General features: G+C 35.8%; 1 protein-coding gene across 1 annotated transcript in view; it reads right to left on the reverse strand.

Moving 5' to 3' along the window:
• Window positions 1-23,164, reverse strand: part of BMPR2 (bone morphogenetic protein receptor type 2) — a 193,578-nt gene that overhangs the window by 73,627 nt on the left and 96,787 nt on the right. Inside the window, exons 2-3 of the mRNA XM_032404519.1 lie at window positions 9,200-9,370; window positions 7,171-7,341 (exon numbers count right to left, since the gene is read on the reverse strand). Of these exons, the coding sequence (XP_032260410.1) occupies window positions 7,171-7,341; window positions 9,200-9,370 (342 nt within the window). The remainder of the gene's footprint in view (window positions 1-7,170; window positions 7,342-9,199; window positions 9,371-23,164) is intronic.

Consider the following 23,164-nt stretch of genomic DNA (forward strand, 5'->3'; position numbering starts at 1 on the left):
CAAATGAATAAACAAATAAACAAAAGAATCAGACCTACAAATACAGAGAACAAATTGATGGTTGTCAGAGGAAAGGGGATAGGGAGATGGGCAAAATGGGTTAAGGAGAGTGAGAGATACAGGTTTCCAGTTATGGAAAGATTAAGTCATGGGAATAAAAGGTACGGCATAGGGAACATAGTCAATGACACTGTAATAACGTATGGTGACAGATGGTAGCTACACTTGTGGTGAACACAGCATAATATAAAGAGATATTGAATCACTATATGGTGCAACTAAAAGATAACACTGTGTGTCAACTATACTCTAATAATTTTTTTTTTTTTTTTTTTTTTTTTTTTTTTTTTAAGAATCCAGGGGTGCCTGGGTGGCTCAGTCATTAAGGGTCTGCCTTCGGCTCAGGTCATGATCCCAGGATGGGATCGAGCCCCGCGTCCACCTCCTTGCTCCGCAGGAAGCCTGCTTCTCCCACTCCCACTCCCCCTGCTTGTGTTCCCTCTCTCGCTGTGTATCTCTCTGTCAAATAAATAAATAAACTCTTAAAAAAAAAACAATCCAGTAGGATTGAGCCTGAGTGGTTCAGTTGGTTACCTGTCTGCCTTCAGCTCAGGTGATAATCCCAGCGTCCTGGAATAGAGCCCCATGTTGGGCTCCCCCCTCAGTGGGGAGTCTGTTTATCCCTCTAACCCTCCCTGGTCTCCTGCTCTCTCACAAGCTCTCTCTCAAATAAATGAAAAATAAAATCTTAAAAAAAAAGAGAATCTAGTAGAAGAGACAGAGACAATTACAAAATACGTGAAAATTTAGGTATGATGCCTACAACTTACTTGCAAAGTTCAGAAAAAAATAGTTATCAGCATACGTATATATATGGAGAGGGAGAGTAATAAGGCAAATACAGCAAAATGTTAAAAATTGGTGAATCTGTGGATAAAAGGTATATGGAAGTTTTTGTAAGTTTGAAATAATTTCAAATATAAAAGTTTAAAACATTTTTTTTGTTGGGGGCCAAAACCTGACATTGACTGTCGATACAATAATAGGTAAAAAGTTAAAAAAAGATAAGCTGCAAGCTAAATCTGTTAGAGAAAGACAACCACTTCAATGACCATTCAACCAGTTACTCAGTAGGACAAAAGGGTTTATTTTTTACTAAACTACCCAAATATTATGGACACATCTTCAAAGAGTTTATAGATGTGCCACACTTTGAAATTATAAAACATTATGCAAATGCAAAGCTTTAATAGCCATTACGAAAACATGTGAGGTTTGGAGATACTGTTTCAGTGAACACTGTTCTCAGAAGAATGAGTAATGAACATTTTATTTTTAACACCTTGATTAAGGTATAATTTAGCACTATAAATGAGCATTGAACTTTTAATGAAAGATATTAATGGTCTTTCCTTAGGAAGAGCCAAGGTTCAAAGATTTTTTTTAAAATGTTACAAATGCATGTTAAATTACTATTTAAAATGTAGCTCCTGTCATCCTATGGTATCAAGACAAATTGACAAGGGATGAAATGACTAGATTTCAGACTATTCTAAATCATTTTTCTCAAAGCTAATTAGCTTCATTATTGAAAAAGAATATTACAAATAGACAATGAACATAGGAAATTCAAAACATAAAAAACAAAAAACATGTGAACCTCACTAATAAAAATAATCCAAGGGGCGCCTGGGTGGCTCAGTTAAGCGTCCAACTCTTGATTTTGGCTCAGGTCATGATCTCAGGGTCGTGAGATCGAGCCCCGCGTTGTGCTCTGTGCTGAGTGTGGAGCCTACTTAAGATTCTCGCTCTCTCCCTCTGCCTGTTTGAATTCACCCTCTCTCTCTTGCTCAAAAAAATCCCCAGAAAACAAAAAACAAAACCCAATCCAAATCTTTTTTCAAAATGATCTCAGCAAAATTTTATTTTAATAATACTAGTGTTGATAAAGACATGATGGAATATGCACTCCAGTATATCACTAACGGGAGAATGAACTGTATCCACCAATGGAAAAGCAATTTGACAATATATGAGGAATTTTAATACTGTTACTACTGGATATAGAAATTATAATTCTGGAATTATAATTTAATATAATGCTATATATACAAAGATGCCCACTGGAATAAAAAACTAGAAACAGCCTAAATGTCTAAAACCAAGGGAATGGATAAGGAAAATATCTAATTGATAAAATATTATATAACCATTAAAATTGATGACTATGAAACATATACAATAACCTGGAAAATACTTATTCTGCTGAACAAAAAAGCAGGATCTAAAATGAATTTTTATTCCCCCTCCCCTTTATTTTAAGTAAACTCTATCCCCAACATGAGGCTCTAACTCAGGACCTGCAAGATCAAGAGTCGCAGGATCTACCAACTGAGCCAGCCAGGTGGTCCTTAAATGCATTTTTATCACTAATACAACTATACAAAAATTAAAGAGAAAAGACTAGGAAAAAAACATTCAAAATATTAATAATGGTTGTATTTGGATATAGAAATTATTGAAGATTATTTATCTCCTTTTCACTTATCTCATTTTTCTATTTTTCTAATTTAACAAGCAGGTATTCCTTTAATATTTTCATACACATGTAATACACAAATATATTCTCAGGTTAAAGATTCAAATAATTCAATAATATAAGAATAATATGTAACCTTCCCTCTCAACAGTCACCCCACACTATCCTACTTCTCCATCTCTGATAAGTGTGCACCATATTTCTAGTAAATTTTAAACATATATAAATGTCTTTGACAAATATTTATGTTAAATATTCAATAAATGGTATTTTTATAACGGAAAATTTTAAAGGAGAAAAAAAATCACCATCACCAGATTTTCTACTGCTGTATTATTATCCGACCAAGAACAAAAAGTTCTGCTTAATTTTACATATATATATACATACATATATATTTTTAAAGACTTTATTTATTTTAGAGAGAGAGCAAGAGCAGGAGGAGGGGCAGAGGGAGAGGGAGAATCTCAAGCAGACTCCGCACTGAGCACAGAGCCCAACATGGAGCTCCATCTCATGACCCTGAGGATCATGACCTGAGCCGAAATCAAGAGTCAGATGCTTAACCAACTGAGCCAACCAGGTACCCCTTAATGTTAAATTTTAATTAATTTCTTTAAACTGTAACACTTAAAACTATTTTTATTTTGATCAAGCATCTTATCATTTATCGACTAAATGTCTGACATTCAATATGACTATTTTTCTTGAGATTAATGCAAAAACCAATATTCATCTTGTTTGCTAACTTCAAATTTACTTGCTTTGTTTAGAACAAAATATATAAATTGAGCCAATGCTCCCATATTACAGCACTTTACTTAAAACACCTTCCCTTTTTATTGGGCTAACATTACTCGATTCCTAATTGGCAATACTTCAGTTTTTGGTTCAAAAGATCATAGCAGACCAAAATCTAGGTAACATTCTGAAATGTAGCAATAAAAATATTGAGGAGAACTTATGCACACATTCACTTCACTTTCATCTAGCTAGATGTGCAAGTGAAAATTAGAAATCTTATTTTGTTTGTTTGCTTCTTTGTGGAAAATAAATGTAGCCAATTCAGTATAATTTCTTCATAAAAGCTAATGGCCTTGAGTAGATAAGAAAAAACTTCCTATTGCTTTCAGTTTAGTGTTTCATCAAGAAATCAAAGGAAATAATCCCAAACTGAAGATCTCAGAGTATGAACTAATAAAAGCTGTTGACAGAGAATTCTTGAAATGTGCTATATTTAAAAAAATATATACTTTAAAATTTTTAAATTTTTATTTGGAACTAATTTAAAACTTTCAGAATAGTTCTAAGAATGAGAATAGTACAGGGCGCCTGGGTGGCTCAGTCATTAAGCGTCTGCCTTCGGCTCAGGTCATGATCCCAGGGTCCTGGGATCAAGTCCCACATTGGGCTCCCCCTTCAGGGGGAAGCCTGCTTCTCCCTCTCCCACTCCCGCTGCTTGTGTTCCTGCTCTCGCCATCTCTGTTTCTGTCAAATAAATAAATAAAATCTTAAAAAAAAAATTAAAATTAAAATTAAATTAAATTAAAAAGCTCTAACTCTCTAAAAAAAAAAAAAAAGAATGATGAGAATAGTACAAAGAATACCCATACATCTTTACCCAAATTCACTTATTGTTACCATTTTACCCCATTTGCTTGCTTTATCATTCTCTTTTTATTAAGATTTTATTTATTTATTTGAGAAAGAAAGGGAGTGAGAGACAAAGAGAGAGAGAGCACGAGCAGGGGAAGGGAGAGGGAGAAGCCGACTCCCCCCACTGAGCAGGGAGCCCGGCATGGGGCTCAATCCCAGGATCCTGAGATCATGACCCAAACTGAAGGCAGACACTTAACCGACTGAGACATGTGCATGTGCACAAACACACATACTTTTTTTGAACCAGTTCATGGAGGTTGATATATATATGTATGCATTTTTGCCCCTTATTTCTAAACATTTCTTAGACTACTTCCTAAGAATATGGATATTCTTTTACATAACCACAGTACTGCTATCAGATTCAGTATATTTAATATTGAAATAATTCTTTAATCATCTCTTTTGTCAACTGGTCTAACAATGTCCTTTATCATATTTTTCGCATCCAGCATTAGGAGAGTTAGGTACGGCTTAGTTGTCAAGTTTCTTTAGCTTCCTTTATCTAAATCTTTCCCACAGTCTCTTTGCCTTATAGAACATTGACATTTTTGACAAATCCCCTTCTTATAACAGAGCATTCCTAGTTCATGGTTTGTGTGATGTTCCCTCATGATTAGATTCTGGTATGCATTCTTGGCTGACATACAGTACTCTATTAGTGATACCGTGTCCTTCTCAGGGTATCATGGATGTCCATCTGCCCTTCATTAATGATGTTAATTTTAATCATTTGGTCAAGGTGTTATCCAATATCCTCAACTTATAATTACTAATTTTTCCCTTGCAACATGTGGGAGATACTTCAACGCAAATATCCTGGCTCCATATTGAAAATGCCTTTAGATTTAGGACGTTTTGATTATTCTTGTCTGATCCAATCCTTACCATGAGGGCTACAGGATAATTTTCCAACTCCAGCACTCCTACATTTACCAGTTGGCACCTGATATTCTACTGTAAGCAAGTGCCCTTTCTTCTCCCTTCTCTGCAATCAGCATAGACTCATGAATTCATTTTCCCTCCAATGGCTTACAGTTTGTTACTGTACTTTTTAGCACTCAAATTGTCCCAAATTTAGACAGTAGGAGTTCCTTCAAGCTGGCTCCTATGCCCTTCTGACAAGTTTCCCCCATTTGGGGGCACTTCTTTTCCTTACTTTCTAGTGTTACAAGATAATTGTGGCTCATCTTGCAGCTATCCTGCTCCAGTCTTAGAGTAAGTCATTTTTCCAAGGAGCCCAACTTCCATTCATTGGGGAGTGGTATTAGAGTCTAAATCTGAGTATTACATTTGCTTGCTGCTACTGGGGTGCTACTTATTGCTTCTTATCCTTTTCAACAGATAGAGCTAAGAAATATATATAGGTATGTGTATGTACACCCCATACATATATACAAATACATACACATACAAATATATACACATATGTACATGGCCACATATCCATGCATGTAACACATACATATGTATATTTTTAAAGTTATAAATCCATACTCATATCTTGAATTATAATCAATTCACATAGGATTCTCTTGTCTTCCCCCATCTATAATTGTATGTGCCTATTTCCTCAGTAAGAGCACTGGCTCCCAAGAGCATTAACACCATTTACTTATTTCTTAATCCTATTATACATCTACAATTGTTTCACAATTGGTTTGTCCAGGGTTACTAAAAAACAAACTTAAAAGAGTTCAGTATTTGTATGCAATTCTCCCATCTCTTACATCCCATCTTGCCCAAAATAGTATATATAGTAAAACAGTGTGTTTATAAAATCCTTACATTAGTTCTTTCATTCCTTTATGTATACTTCCCACTCCTTTCTCTCCATCCCTTCTAAGTAATCAACTTAATTATTTTCTGGTTTATCCTTTGTTTCTTTTTGTAAAGATAAGCTTTCTGTCTTACACAAAAGATAGCAGAGTATATATATGTTTTTTATTCTCCTAACATTATCTCTAGAAATCACTCCATATCAATTCATAGAGATCTTACTCTTTTTTCTTATAGATATATAGTTAGTACTCCATTACATGTATACACCATAGTATATTTTAACTAATCTCCTATTCCTGAACATTTAGATAGTTTCCAATTTTTTTTTTTTAAAGGTTTATTTATTCATTTGAGACACAGAGATACAGAGAGAGAGAGAGAGAGAGAATATGAGCAGGGGGAGAAGCAGAGGGAGGGGGAGAAGCAGGCCTCCCACCGAGCAGGGAGCCCAATGTGGGGCTCGATCCCAGCACCGTGGGATCATGACCTGAGCCCAAGGCAGACGCTTAACCATCTGAGCCACCCAGGCGCCCCGATAGTTTCCAATGTTTTGCAGTTACAAATAATACTGCAGTGGATAACTCTATGCATATGTTTTTTTTTAGATTTTATTGATTGATTGATTGATTGATTTACTGATTTGAGAGAGAGTGAGCAGGGGGAGGGGCAAGGGAGAGGGAGAGAGAGAATCTCAAGCAGACTCCACACTTAGTGTGGAGCCTGATGCAGGACTTGATCTCATGACCCTGAGGATCATGACCAGAGACAAAATCAAGTTGGATGCTTAATTGACTGAGCCAGCCAGGTGCCTCCATATGTATTTTTTTAAGTAAGCGCTATGCCCAAAGTGTGGCTTGAACTCATGACCCTGTGATCAAGAGTTGCATGCTCTTATCAACAATGAACCAGCCAGGCACCCCTATGCGTATGTATATTTGTACTGTTGGAAGTATAGCTTCACAGGGGTTGGAAAGTACCATAATTTGATTCAAACTTATTTGGTACTCTAGTGATACCCCGGAAATCCTGGTGCACCTCTTTTGGATTTCAGGTGTTAGCTAGATGTAGTCTCATGATGTTTGAACTCTCCCTTTCACTCTGCCAAACGTCATGTTATTATATTTTTTAAATTTTGCAAATCTTTGGAGGAAAGAATTAACAAGAAAAAGTAAATTACTTAAACTACTTACTGAGTGGTGTTGTGTCTGGAGGTGGAAAATTCTCAGTAAAGTTGACATTACACAAGTCTGTGCTACAGCAGCAGAAACGGTATGTTCCATTCTGAATTGAGGGAGGGGTAGTAGTTACTACACATTCTTCATAGTGACACTCCTGGGGATCTCCAATGTGAGACCAACATCCTACATATTAATGTAAACAAGTTAGGGTTAATACAATAAATTAAATTAAAAGGGAAACAACAAACTAAGAAATAACTGCAATCAATGTGACAGAGCAAGTACATAATACATATGAGTTATAAACCACTCCTGCAAATGAATAGGAGACACACATTTTTTAAATAACAAAAAAATGGCAGAGTATTAACAAGCATTTAATGGGGAGAAAAGCCACCAATAAATGTTTAACCTCTTCATTAATCTAAGAATTATTATTAAAGCAACAGTAAGATTTCATTTTTGTCTATATCTATTAAATTGTTCTAGGTTTAAAAAGATAATATACAATCATAACAAGATTTCAGTAACACTCCCATATACTGCTGGGGGAATGTAAATGTATATAGCATTTCTAGAAAGCCATATGGCAATTTTCATAAAGAGCCTTTAAAATATTCATGCTTTATAATCTAATAGTTCTTTCAGCAATCTATTCCAAAGAAATAATCAGATACAATCAAAGATTTATGCTGAGCGAAATAAGTCAATCAGAGAAAGACATGTATCATATGACCTCACTGATATGAGGAATTCTTAATCTCAGGAAACAAACTGAGGGTTGCTGGAGTGGTGGAGGGTGGGAAGGATGGGGTGGCTGGGTAATAGACATTGGGGAGGGTATGTGCTATGGTGAGCGCTGTGAACTGTGTAAGGCTGTTGAATCACAGACCTGTACCTCTGAAACAAATAATACATTATATGTTAAAAAAAAAGAAAGAAGGAAGGGAAAAATGAAGGGGGGGAAATCGGAGGGGGAGACAAACCATGAGAGACTATGGACTCTGAGAAACAAACTGAGGGTTCTGGGGGGGGGGATGGGTTAGCCTGGTGATGGGTATTAAAAAGGGCACATACTGCATGGAGCACTGGGTGTTACATGCAAACAATGAATCATGGAACACTACATCAAAAACTAAGGATGTAATGTATGGTGATTTACATAATAAAAAAACAAAAAAAAAAAACCCTAATGAACAAACAAAACAAAACAAACTCATAGATAGACCAGATCAGTGGTTACCAAAGGGGAAGGAAGTTGGGGGGTATATGCAAAAGAGGTGAAAGAGTGTAGGGTGATGGATAGTAACTAAGAGTTTTGGGGATAATCACTTTATAGTGTACACAGATGTTGAATTATAACATTATACACCTGAAAGTTACACAATAAAAAAGTATATTCAGAAAAGTAAAAAAAAAAAAAAAAAAGATATATGTTCAAAGATGTCCACTGAAGCATTATGTATTATAGTGAAACCAGAACACAATATAATGTCCTACAACAGAGTGATGTGTAAGTAAATTGCATGTATACAATGAAATATTGTACAGAGGTGAAAAATGTTTTCAAAGTATATTTAAAGACATGGGAAAATGTTCATAATATAATTTAAGATAGGAAATATTGGGTATGAAATCGTTTATACATACAGTATCATCCTAATTTTGAAAAATAAGTACACACACATATACATAGAGGTCCATAAAAAATATACTTGCAGGGAATAAACTAATATATAAAAGAGTTTGTAAGAGTATGAAATTGTAGACAACTGTTTTTTTCATAGTTCTCTACATTTTCTAAACTTTGTAAGAATGAGGATATATTATTAACATTGTAGTAAGAAAAATGTTATTAAAATAAGCTAAAAACCTATTACCCTTTATAAATTTGGGGCTTATGGGTGAATATATACAGGATATATATTTCAAAACTTACTGTTTTCCTGGAGAAGGTTTTAATCTACCTTCAGGTCCTATTTAGATAAACTTCAATTATATGAAACACAAAGTTATTTCGGGTAAGAAAAATGTTACTTGCCTTGTTTTACGAGATTTATATCCCCTTTTGATTTCTCCCAAAGGCCATAGCAAGTGCTACCTTTTGAGCATAATATTGTTCCATTTTCATGAGAGATTCGACTCTCGCCTATCCCAAGGTCTTGTTGATATGGATCTTTAAATGCACATAGACGTTCTTGGTTCTGAGAAGCTGAAACAAGTAAGAGAATGACAAATTTAATTTTAAGAAAATCTTAGTAAAACATTATTATATAAAATCTTAGTCTTTTTGAAAGGCACTCTAAATTTTTCTACTAAATCCCTAACAAGACCTGAATACATTTGTAATTTATATTTATTCAATAACTTCTTTCTGTTCATTAATTTGTCACCTCCAAGTAAGAAGCAAACTTGAAAACTGACTTACACAAATTATTCTCACTACTCTCCTATTAAATAATTTAGGTATCTGAATAAAGAAACATCATTTTAAAAGTCCATGCTTTAAATTATCAAAACTTCAAAACAAATTAACAAACCTGGAGGGTTGAATAATTTTGGGAAATACTGCAGTATTCACTTTTATCATATTTTATAGTCAGTTGTAGAAAGCTAAACATACATCATTGGGCATGGTAAACTAAGGATGAGGAGAATGACTACCAGTGGGTACATGGTTTCTTTTTGGGCAGATGGAAATGTTCTAAAATTAGACTGTGGTAGTGGCTGCACAGCTCTGTAAATTTATAAAAAAATAATCGGTCACTGAAAATGAGTGAATTTCATGGTATATAAAGTATACCTTAGTAAATTTGTTTTAAAAACTAAGAATATTAGTGGACAAAAAGAAAATGACTTTGTTATTAAAAATATCAATATAAAAGCCAGAAACAGAATGTTCAATCACACTGTATGCTGAAGGGACAACCTAATGTACTTTCAATTCTAGTTAATCTTTTTCCATATACATAATCTGTTTTAGCTAATTTCAATAGAATATTTGCCACATAATTTATCAGCTAACAAATATTTATCAACATTGCTGAGACTATCAAAGAAGTAAAAGGTTATCAAAAGCAACAACTGATCTTTATTTGGTTTCTTAAAGTTGACTTTCCTAAGGTTTGACTAGCTAGAGTAACAATCTAATACATTAAATATGTATTTATATATGGCCAATATATTTATTCCTCTTGGGCTTTTGATTTATTTATTCATTTTGGGTGTGTATCCTATCTAGTATGGCTTAATTCACTAGCACCTTAGCACTGGAAATGACCTATGAAAATAATGTTTCTGAACCTATAGAACTAAGGACCAAAATCTGAGGAAGAAATGAAAGAGCCAAGAACTATATGCCCAAGTCCATTTATTTATTTTTATTTTTTTTAAAGATTTTATTTTTATTTGACAGAGACACAGCAAAAGAAGGAACACAAGCAGGGGGAGTGGGAGAGGGAGAAGCAGGCTTCCCATGAGCAGGGAGCCAGATGTGGGGCTCGATCCCAGGACCCTGGGATCATGACCTGAGCTGAAGGCAGACGCTTAACGACTGAGCCACCCAGGCGCCCCTGCCCAAGTCCATTTAGACACATAGACCTGCTATATTTATTACAGGAGAAAGCACCTTCAAAGTATTGGGCTAGGCAAGTAGGGTATTCACAAGTAGGTAATATAGAGTTCTATCCTTCAAGCATCTTACATGGTCTGTTTGGAGACAGACAGTAATTATTAAATTCAGTTCTCACAGAGAGTAATTACTAAAAAATAAATGTAACTTGATTTCCATATTTAAAACCATTTCAGGCAGTCTTGTATAAGATACTACCAGTATCAACTAAATACGGGCACCTGGTGATGGTAACCTGGTGACGGTAACCGGGTGATGGACACTAAGGAGGACATGTGATATAATGAGCACTGGGTATTATATAAGACTGATGAATCACTGATCTCTACCTCTGAAACTAATAATACATTATATGTTCATTAATTGAATTTAAATAAATAAATAAAAAGAAGTATATATAAATAAATCTTTGTAAAAATGCTATTTGTTGAGGGACACCTGGGTGGCTCAGTCGGTTAACCGTCTGCCTTTGGCTAGGTCATGATCCAGGGTCCTGGAAAAGAGTCCCGCATCGGAGCCTGCTTCTCCCTCTGCCTGCCACTCCCCCTGCTTGTGTTCTCTCTCTCTGACAAATAAGTAAATAAAATCTTTTTTTAAAAAATGCTATTTGCTGAGATCAGTCTCAGCAATATCTGTGTATAAAGCTAGGAATTCTTCATAAATAATGTAGGAAAAATAGGGATAAAGCAAATGTTACAATGAGAAATAGTACAGCCTAGCATTATATTGTCACAGATTACATACAGATACCTGATCATTTACGTGTAGGTATTCTAAGTTTGTCAACAGCTAGACAAATTTTGATCAGTCAAGTATGGTCATTATGGTCAATGTCTTTTAAGGGACATCCTTAACCAGGTACAATAATTAGACATGGGTCTTTAAAAAAATTGTTCTCCTTGGGGCACCTGGGTGGCTCAGCTGTTAAGCTTCCAACTCCTGATTTTGGCTCAGGTCATGATCTCAGGGTCATGAGATAAAGCCCTGCGACAGGCTCCTCAGTCAGCAGAGTCTGCTTCTCTCCCTCTGCCCCCACCGCTGCCTCCCCCCACCACTCATTCTCTCTCTCTCTCTCAAATAAATAAAACATTTTTAAAAATTGTTCTCCTCATTTTAAACAGGTGATATTTGGTTATAATAATCACTAAAACAATTATGATTTAATGTAACTACATTAAACTAGAAATAGTCTTATACAAATTGCTGACAGAGGTATCTTCATAAAAGACAGAACTGATTATGCTTAAAATCTGTTAGGTCCCTAACGTTCTAGAATTAAATCCAAACTCTTCAGTTAGTATGTAAGATCCTTCATAATCAAGAACCAACAAACTTGCATGATCACTTCTATGGGCACTAGGAACTTTATTTTTCCACAGGCCCCTTCCTCTATAAAAAAAAAATATTTAAGGGGCACCTGGGTGGCTCAGTCGGTTAAGCGTCTGCCTTCATCTCAGGTCATGATCTCAGGGTCCTGGGATTGAGCCCCACATCGGGCTCCCTGCTCAGCGGGGAGCCTGCTTCTCCCTCTCCCACTCCCCCTGCTTGTGTTCCCTCTCTGGCTATGTCTCTCTGTCAAATAAATAAATAAAAATCTTTAAAAAAATAATAATATTTAAAATTATATTTTGTAACTGCATTGGTATAAAGAAAATCTATTAATGTCAGACATTAAAACATTTTCTTCAATCTAAAAGTTCATTTTTTCCTTCTGGTTTTAAAAGAAACTACCAATGGCCTCCAGAAATACTGTGGGCCCTATGCCCAGCCCTATGCCTCCTGTACCTCATGAGTAAGTCAGTCCTGGGACCCAATCTACCTCTTGCCATTGATCCCACTCCTCCACTCTTGGTTCCCACTAACATGGGAAGACCTTTCCTGACACTTACACATATGTTCCCAATATCCAGAATGTCATTTTTTCTTGCTCTTCATGCAGACTTCACTCCCAAAGCTCTTTACTCTTAACTACTTTAGGATTATATTTTATCTGTTTACATGCATATCTCCCACATGAAGCTAGAAGTGAACATTTGTTCCTAGAGCAAGATCAGGTTTATTTAACTCATTTTGTATGGCACAAATCCCCAGTACTATTAAGGATAGACAGTTTTCATATCTACATGTACTGTATTCAATATCATATTCCCATTCAAAGGTTACAAAATCTAGGCAATAATCATCTAGTCCTTCTACCACTCTATAATAAATGAAGCTATAAAAATAGTATGAGTGTGAAAACAATATTATATTATTTTCCCCCTCATATACATCTAAATTACTGAGAATAAAATCATCATTTTCTGTTTACATATGCTTCCTGGATCAATATTTGCTAATCCTATGCAGCATTTAATTTCAGGAACAGATACAGTATGTCTGGAATACTAAGCTCTCTTGAATTTCCCACTCCATGATAAAACACCACCAAGAAAGTAGGGTGTAGAGGTATGGCATAGTTTTATCATGTCTGGATCAGTTAACTATCATTACAGATATAAATCAGCAACATCATTATACTTCTTTATTTTTACGAGGGCAAGAGAGAAAGGGAAAAAAAAACCTACTCTGAAAATAACGATTTGCCCTTTTCCCTTTTTACCAAATGCTCTTATATTACTTGAATTTTAATGAAAATATATCCATGTATTAATTACACATTTCAAAAACAAGAGTATTTGTATTTGAATCAATTACTTTTAGATTGAAAATTTTTATTTTGAAATAATTACAGACTCATAGGTAGTTGGAAAGAAATACAGAGTGAAGTCTAATGCCTCTCTCCTCAGTGCAAACATTCCACACAATCACTACACAATACCAAAGTCAGGAAATTGACATTAGGACAATTCATACAGCTTATTCAGATTTCACCAGTTATACATGCAATAATCTGTACATATCTATGCACAGCCACCCAGGCATCCCTAAAATTTAAAAAAAAAAAAATCAAGGGGCACCTGGATGGATCAGTCAGTTAAGCATCTGCCTTTGGCTCAGGTCATGATCCCAGGGTTCTGGGATCAAGTCCCGCATTGGGCTCCTCACTCAGCGGGGAGCCTGCTTCTCCCTCTGTCTGCCATTCCCTCTGCTTGTGCTCGCTCTCTCTCTCTTTGACAAATGAATAAATAAAACCTTAGGGGCGCCTGGGTGGCTCAGTTGGTTAAGCGACTGCCTTCAGCTCAGGTCATGATCCTGGAGTCCCAGGATCGAGTCCCACATCGGGGTCCCTGCTCAGCGGGGGGTCTGCTTCTCCCTCTGACCCTCTCCCCGCTCGTGCTCTCTCTCATTCTCTCTCTCTCAAATAAATAAATAAAATCTTTAAAAAAAAAAATAAAATAAAACCTTAAAAAATAATAAATAAAAATAAAAATACTCAACTGTACTATCACAAGACTCCCTCATGTTAACCATCTATTTGTCTCCATTCCTATAGCAACCACTAGTCTATTCTCCAGTTTGATAATTATGCTATTTCTCAGCTGTTATATAAACAGAATCATGTAATACACATCCTTTTGAGATTGGCTTTTTTCACTGAGCAAATTTTCCTTGAGGTTCATTCCATTGTTGCAGTATCAATAGTTCATTACTATTTTTTTTATTTTTTTATTTTTTTTAAAGATTTTATTTTTATTTATTTGACAGAGAGAGATACAGCGAGAGAGGAAACACAAGCAGGGGGGAGTGGGAGAGGGAGAAGCAGGCTCCCCGCTGAGCAGGGACCCGATGTGGGGCTCGATCCCAGGACCCTGGGATCATGACCTGAGCCGAAGGCAGACGCTTAACGACTGAGCCACCCAGGTGCCCAATAGTTCATTACTTTTTATAGAGTAGTATTCCATAGTACGGATGTACCACAATCTAACTTTTCACCCTTTAAAAAGGTTATCTGGGTAGTTTCCAGCTTTCGGCTCTCAGAAATAAAACTGCTATGAACATTTGTGTACATGTTCAGTTTTATTTTATTTTATTTTTTTAAAGATTTTATTTATTTATTTGACAGAGAGACAGAGAGAGAGCACAAGTAGGCAGAGTGACAGGCAGATGGAGAGGGAGAAGCAGGCTTCCCGTGGAGCAGGGAGCCCAATGCGGGGCTCGATCCCAAGACCCCAGGATCATGACCTGAGCCGAAAGCAACCACTTAACGGACTGAGCCACCCAGGCGCCCCTACATGATCAATTTTAAAAGGAATCTTGTTTATTTAAAGTAAAACAAGAATAATATTCTAGAAAGAGAAAGTATGGTGTCTGCAAAAAGGAACTTGACATTAAGACCATGTGCTCTACCAAGAGAATACATTATGCCCCATCATATACATTTGTTCATTAAAAGCTTACAAAGCATTCAAATTCCCTAACTTCCTCTGACCAAGTACTTCTAGTACTGGCAGAAACTGGCTTGTACTACAAAATCTTGGTTTAGAGAGTCATTCAAGCAGTATTCCTTACATATAAACAAAGTAAAATGTGGCAAAATAAATATCAGCTAATTATGGCATTAAATATCTGAAATGAGAGACTCCAGTTATGGGGTGTCTTTGTTGTTGTTTAAACAAAGACTAGTCCTTTGTAATAAGGTCAACAGGCAAAGTATGCCCTCTTTCCCTGGACACCCAGGGCCCTTTGATGTGGGAGCCTCTGCTGGCCAGCTTTTCCTATCTTTATCTCTATTTCCTTTCCCCGACATAAAAATAAAAAGGCTTTTGACAAATAGGTTTTCACATTAAAATATGCAAATTAAAACTACAATAAAATAGTACTACACATCTATTAGAACGACTAAAAGTTAAAAATAAAACAAAACAATAAACCCTTGATACTACCAAGTACTGCCAAGGATACTGACACAGGTGGGAAAACACTTCTGATGAAAATGCAAAATGGTACAGCCACTGTGGAAAATGGTTTGATAGTTTCTTATAAGTTTGTTTAACTTAACATTTAACTCAGTAATCCCACTCCTAGGTATTCACCTAAATGTAATAAAAACTATGTTCACACAAAAACTTTTATCTAAATGCTTGGAGTGACTTTATTTGTAGTCACCCAAAATTATTTATAACCCAAATGTCCCTCAACTGAAGAATGGATAAACAAAGACACAGAGGAAACTGGAAAGTGAAAGAAGCCAATCTGAAAAAGCTATATACTGTATGATTCCAAATATATGACATTCTGGAAAAGGCAAACCTATGGAGACAATAAAAAGATCAGTGGCTGCCAGGAGCTGGGAGAAGGGAGGGATGAATGCGCAGAGCAGAGGATTTTTAGGGCAGTGCAACTCTTCTGTATGATACTACAATGGTGGACAATGTCATTATATATTTGTGCATAGAATGTATGATACCAAGAATGAACCTAAGAGTAAACTGTGGACTCTGAGTGATGATGATGGTTATTTGTAGGTTCATCAGTTCTAACAAATGTATCACAGAGGTGCAGGATATCAACAGTGGGGCAGCTCTGCCTGTGTTGGGATGGGGATATATGGGAACTCTGTACTTTCTACTTCATTTTCCTGTGTACCTAAGACTGCTCTCAAAAATAAAGTTTATTAATTTTTTTATAGAGGGACTGTTGAGAAATGCAATGCTTTATCTCAAAAAGAAATTTCTAATGAAGAAAATTCAGGAACAAAGTAACTTGGTATGGATGATTTTCAAGGATGTGAGAGGAGGGTGAGGATTCTTGTGACCAGCCACATAAGGATGTGAGAGGATGGGGACAGTTCTTCTGGCCACACATCTCAAATCATATCTAAAAGATGACCGAATGATCTAACCTCCTGATGGTAAAATATTAGTTTATAGCACATCAAAGATTTAACTATCAATAGTTCATTTGAGGAAAATACAGATTTTATACTTAGGATAATTTTTATTGGTTTACCCATAATTTACAGGAGAAAAAAACAAATGCAATCAATACTAAGTTCTTGTTCCATTCACTCACTGCAGAATTACATGCATTTTAAAACATCTTTAATTTTGTAATGTTCAGTGATAGGTAACAGACCAAAACATCAAACCATATACATTATCCTTCTCACACTCCATTTATCTCTTTTATCTCTTCCTCTCATCAACCTTTCTTATAACCACAAATATTCAGCATGCCAATTTCCTCAGAGAGATGCAATCATACAAATATTTAATTCCATTATACAAGCCCTAAGTATCACAAAAGTAAAACCTGGAGCACATAAAAAAAATCTCCTATAAAACATTCTTCTTAACATAAACCAGGCTCACTCTTCAAAAGTCATGTCTACAAAGTAAATCTAATGACCAGAACACCTGACTCTGCATTGTGTTTATATCTACCCATTTATTTATGTCAGACTAAAGAGGATTTTTGTGTGTTCCCTTCAACTCAAATGAAATTTAGTTCTGAAAATTAGCTGAGCTCATATTCAATACTTCCAAGATAGTGATACTGAATATATTTCTAAGACAGTGGCTATAAAGAAAGTCAATGTCATGAAGCATTTATCCCAAACTTAAAAACTTCTATGGCTATACCAGAAGTCAAAAAGAATACCACCATGAATGCCAGTTTCTAGCTTATATTCAACCAATTCTGCCCTCATCAGCCATTAAAATGTACAACTGCTTTATTTCCAATGGAAGAAGAACTGCCATTTTTCCTCATCTCCCTCTCTAGCCAGGATCAATAGGAACAGTTATAATGAAACAATGAAGATTTGTCTACCATTTCTTTTTTTTTTTTTAAGATTTTAGTTATTTATTTGAGAGAGAGAGAGCACAGGCAAAGGAAGCGACAGGCAGAGGGAGAGGGAGAACCAGGCTCCTTGCTGAGCAGGGAGCCCTACATGGGGCTCAATCCCAGGACCCTGGGATCATGACCTGAGCCAAAGGCAGATGCTTAACCAACTGAGCCACCCAGGCGCCCTTGTTTACCACTTTTAATCAATTCCTGCCTAAAGACTGGCAAGGCAAGGTTAAAAAAAATTAAAAAATCTAGCCAATGAAAATCTTTGAATGTCAAAATAAATTCTAACTTGATAGTAATTGTATTTCAAAATATAAAACTGGCTAAGTAGAAATCTTCCTGTAGCTTTGACCAAAAATTTCATCCTTCTAAAAAACAAATAACCTCCTTAAATTATAACAAACATCTGTTATCTTGAGAAATAAAAACATACATTTAACTGTTAAATGGAGATTACAGTTGCAGTCTTGGTGATCCTCCCAATAATCCTATTAGATGGGCATTATCATTTCAATTTTACAAAGAAGGATACTAAGACATACAGAGGGATAAGTAAGTTAACCCAAATCACCCAGGTGTTAAGTATCAGAGTAAAGATTCAAACCCATGTTTGTCTGATTCCAGAATGTCTGCCAAATAAATATTAGGCTAACTTATCAGAAAAATTTAGGTTTCTTTTTATTATTTCATAATTTTATTTATTTATTTTTTTAGTAATTTCAAGTTTTTATTTAAATCCCAGTTAGTTAGGGGCGCCTGAGTGGCTCAGTCGGTTAAGCGGCTGCCTTCGGCTCAGGTCATGATCCCAGGGTCCTGGGATCAAGCCCCTCATCGGGCTCTCTGTTCAGTGGGGAGTCTGCTTCTCCCTCTCCCTCTGCTGCTGCTTCCCCTGCTTGTGCTCTCTTACTCTCTGTCAAATAAATAAATAAAATCGTTTTTTAAATAAATAAATAAATAAATAAATTCCGGTTAGTTAACATACAGTGTAATATTAGTTTCAGGTGAAATTCAGATTTTTATTTTAACTATTTTTCTTTTGAATTTATAATTATTTTCATTCAACTTGTTTTATTTTAAACTGTTTACAATAGCAAAAATCAAAGGTATAAGCCATGATCATCTCTGGATGGAGAGAACTGAATGTTCTTTTTATTTCTCTGCCCTTTTGAATTCTTTTTCTATAATGAAGACCATGCATTATTTCTGTAATGAATTTTAAAAACAATTTATCAAAAAAATTAAAAGGATCTAAAATGTTAAAAGGGCTCTTTTTCTTTTAAATTTTAATGATCATATTCTACTTATAGTAATGTTTTGATGGATATTTGGTTAAAAAGTATTTTCAAGTGTCAATTTACATACCTAGCAAAGTATTTAAGAATAAAAAAGGTAAAACGCCCAAAAAACACATTTTCAAAACAGCCCTGCTGTTGCACCATAAAATAGTAACTGGAAAAATTACCCTTCAATTATTTTGTTATTTTGATAAAATTATGGTCACAAACAATTCATTTCTCAGTAAACTGCTTTTCATCATATCATGTCAAATTTAGTAAATGATAAGAATCATTAAATAAGTTTGACTCTAGATGGGCCTAGAACCACAGTTACCAACCTGCTGGATTTCAAACATGTAGGTACTCCAGAATTGTTCCACTAAGTCTGCAGCAGGTGCACCTGTTTATCAAGCACCATCCGTGAACTGAAGGAGTATGTCCACAAATACAGGCATTACTGATTTGCAAATTCACTAGATGCCATTATGAGTAACAGATACCATTTTAAAGTATGGGTAAATTCTGCGATTACATATTTCTTTTTTCTCTCTAAAGCCTTTTTTGAGCAGGCAATGTTTTATATGGTTTAAAATACAGAAATATAGGGCGCCTGGGTGGCTCAGTTAGTTAAGCTACTGCCTTCAGCTCAGGTCATGATCCTGGAGTCCCTGGATCGAGTCCCACATCGGGCTCCCTGCTCGGCAGGGAGTCTGCTTCTCCCTCTGACCCTAACCCCTCTCATGTGCTCTCTCTCATTCTCTCTCTCTCAAATAAATAAATAAAATCTTTAAAAAAAAATAAATAAAAAAATAAAATAAAATACAGAAATATAAAAGACATAGAGTGAAAAGTTTCACTCATACTTTTGTTCCCATTTGTCTATTCTACTGTTACCCTCCTCCCACCTCAGGAAACCACTATTTTTTTTTTTTAATATTTTATTTATTTATTTGACAGAGAGAGACACAGTGAGAGAGGGAACACAAGCAGGGGGAGTGGGAGAGGGAGAAGCAGGCTTCCTGCTGAGCAGGGAGCCCGATGCAGGGCTTGATCCCAGAAGTCTGGGATCATGACCTGAGCCAAAGGCAGACACTTAACGACTGAGCCACCCAGGCACCCCAGGAAACCACTATTCTTAACTAATTTACTTAGGCATCCTTCCAAAGTTTCTTTATCATTACATATTTTCTAAATCAACATATTTACTGAAAAGCGGATGTTACAAAATTTTCTGATGTTAAAAAGGAGACCACTGCTCTTTATTGCTTTGAACAATGCCCCAAATTAAGGCAAATACCTGAGAAGCTGCAGTAGTCATTCAATCCTGGCATTTATCAAAGAATGGAATGTAAGCTGCCTGGTATATGATAAGACATGGGCTTGAGAGTTGGATGAACCAGAATTCAAATCCCAATTTCCCAGCTTGCTCAGTTTCTTAATTTGTACCTCCCCAAAGATTTTCATATCCTAATTCGATGGTGGGAGGATATCTGTGTAATTTAATTAATGCAAAATATGGAAATAACTATTAATCTTACTATCTTACTCTCCATGTAACTTTTTAAAGATTTATTTATTTTAGAGAGAGAGAGTGAGTACGAGTGGGGGGAGGGGTACAGAGAGAGGGAGAGAATCCTCAAGCAGAATCCCTGCTGAGCACGGAGCCTGCCACTGGGCTTGATCCCAGGACCCTGAGATCATGACCTGAGCTGAAACCAAGAGTCGGATCCTCAACCAACTGAGCTACCCAGGCACCCCATCTCCATGTAACTTCTTAAAAAATGGTTTTTGAACACATTATGCAGTATGGTATCATTTATATAAAGTAAAATAACCCAAAATAATAATGTAGATTGTTTATGGATGCATATATTATGTACTAAAACTGCAGGTATAATTTTTTTTTTTTTTTTTAAAGGATTCATACTACAGGAGAGTGATCAGTTTTGGTAAGGAGTAAAGGAAATATAATTACAGAGTGGAGTTTTAACTAACCTAATACATGCACACATACATTTTTTAAGTATATCAAGTACAAATATGACAAAATGTACTATCTGCTAAATCTTGGTCTTCAATATCTGTCTCTGGGTATGTGTTTGAAATATTTCACAATAAAAATTTTAAAATGCTGGGTTTTTTGGCAATAACAGCCTAAATATTCTAGACATGAATCATAGAAGTAGAGCACTAAGATGAACTTTAGTTTTAATAGTTCAATCTCTTCATCTTATATATGAAAAATTTAAGTTAAAACAATGCATAGAGGCATCTGGGTGGCTCAGTCAGTTACGCATCTGCATTCTGCTCAGGTCACGCATGATCCCGGGATCCTGGGATCTAGTCCCAAGGCAGGCTCCCTGCTCAGCAGGGAGTCTGCTTCTCCCTCTGCCCCTCCCCCTGCTCGTGCTCACTCATGCTCTCTCTTTCTCAAATAAATAAATAAATAAATCTTTTAAAATAAAAACCAATGCAAAGGAGCTTTGAACATAGAATTGCTAAGACTAAAAAATCACAAGGCCTATCTATAGTTGAGCATTTGGGGAAAAAAATGTATAGGGCGATGTATTCCAGGTGGGCAAAGCTGGTTCTATATCTGAAAATCAATTAATGTAATCTATCACACATCAACAGGCTAAAAAGAAAAATCACACAATCAAATCAACAGATGCAGAAAAAGCGCTTGAAAAAATCCAATACCCATTCATGATGAAAACTCTCAGCAAACTAGGAATGGAGGGAAACGTCCTCAACTTGATTTTGATAGTGGAGGCAGCACATCTGGGCAGGGGCTAGATGAGAACACTCTCTGTACTTTCCACTCGATTTTGCAGTGAACCCGAAACTACTCTATTAAAGTCTCTTTTAAAAAAAAATATATGGGGGTGATGAAGAGGCATGATGAAAAACTAGGTAAAAGATGGAATTACTGCAATAATTTACATTATTAAAAAGATTTAGACAGCTACCCTTTGTATTTTTATTTTGATTGGTACATGTCGGTTGACACCCTGAGTACAAATCAGTAGATGAACAGCAGTTCCTAATTTAGACAGGACCACTTGTCCAGAAGGGTCAACTGAAAATGTGTGGAAGTGATACAGACATACTGTTTCATTGAGCTTCCCAGATACTGAGTTTTTGACAAATTGAAGGTTTATGGCAACCCCACATCAAGCAAGTTCATCAGCACCATTTTTCCAATAGCATTTGTTCACTTCATGTCTCTGTATCGCATTTTGATAATTCTCACAATATTTCAAACTTTATTATTATGATGGTCATTATGGTGAACTTTGAAGAGTGATCTTTGTTTGTACTACTGTAATTGCTTTGGGTTGCCACAAACTACAACCATATAGAACTTAGTTGACAAATGTTGTGTGTGTTCTGACTGTTCCACGGACCAGGAGTTCCCGATCTTTTTCCCTCTCCTTGGGCCTCCCTATTCTCTGTGACACAACAATAGTGAAATTAGGCCAATTAATAACCCTACAATGGCCTCTATGTGATCAAGTGAAAAGAAGTCACACATCTCCCACTTTCAATCAAAAGCTAGAAATGTTTAAGCTTAGTGAGGAAGGTGTGCCTAGAGCCTAGATAGGCTAAAAGCTAAGCCACTTATGCCAGTTAGCCAAGTTGTGAATGCAAAGGAAAAGTTCTTGAAGGAAATTAAAAGTGCTACTCCAATGAACACATGAATGATAAGAAAACCAAATACCCTTATTGCTGATACAGATAAAGTTTTCGTGGTCTGGATAGAATATCAAACCAGTACAACATTCCCTTAAGTCAAAGCCTAACGCAGAACAAGGACCTAACTCTCTTCAATTCAAAGAAGGCTGAGAGAGGTGAAGACACTACAGAGGAAAAGCTGGAAACTAGCAGAGGTTGGTTCATGAGGTTTAAGGAAAGAAGCCATTTATGTAACATAAAAGTACAAGATGAAGCAAATACTGATGTAGAAGCTGCATCAAGTTATCCAGAAGATCTAGCCAAAATAATTAATGAAAGTGGTTGTACTAGACAATTTTCAATTTCTAGTATTTTTAGATTTTCAATGTAGACAACACAGTCTTATATAGGAAAAAGATGCCATCTAGGACTTTCATAGCTAGAAAGAAGTCAATGCCTAGCTTCAAAGCTTCAAAGCACAGGCTGACTCTCTTGTTAGGAATTAATGCAAATGGTAACCAAGGTGAAGCCAATGCTTATTGACCAATCCAAAAATCCTACAGCCCCTAAGAATTATGCTAAATCTACTCTGCTTATACTCTATAAAAGGAACAATCTGGATGACAGCACATCTGTTTACAATATGGTTTATTGAATATTTTAAGCCCATTGTTGAGAGCTACTCATC

Source organism: Phoca vitulina, unplaced genomic scaffold, assembly GCF_004348235.1.
Source record: "Phoca vitulina isolate PV1807 unplaced genomic scaffold, GSC_HSeal_1.0 scaffold1, whole genome shotgun sequence".
NCBI lineage: Eukaryota > Metazoa > Chordata > Mammalia > Carnivora > Phocidae > Phoca > Phoca vitulina.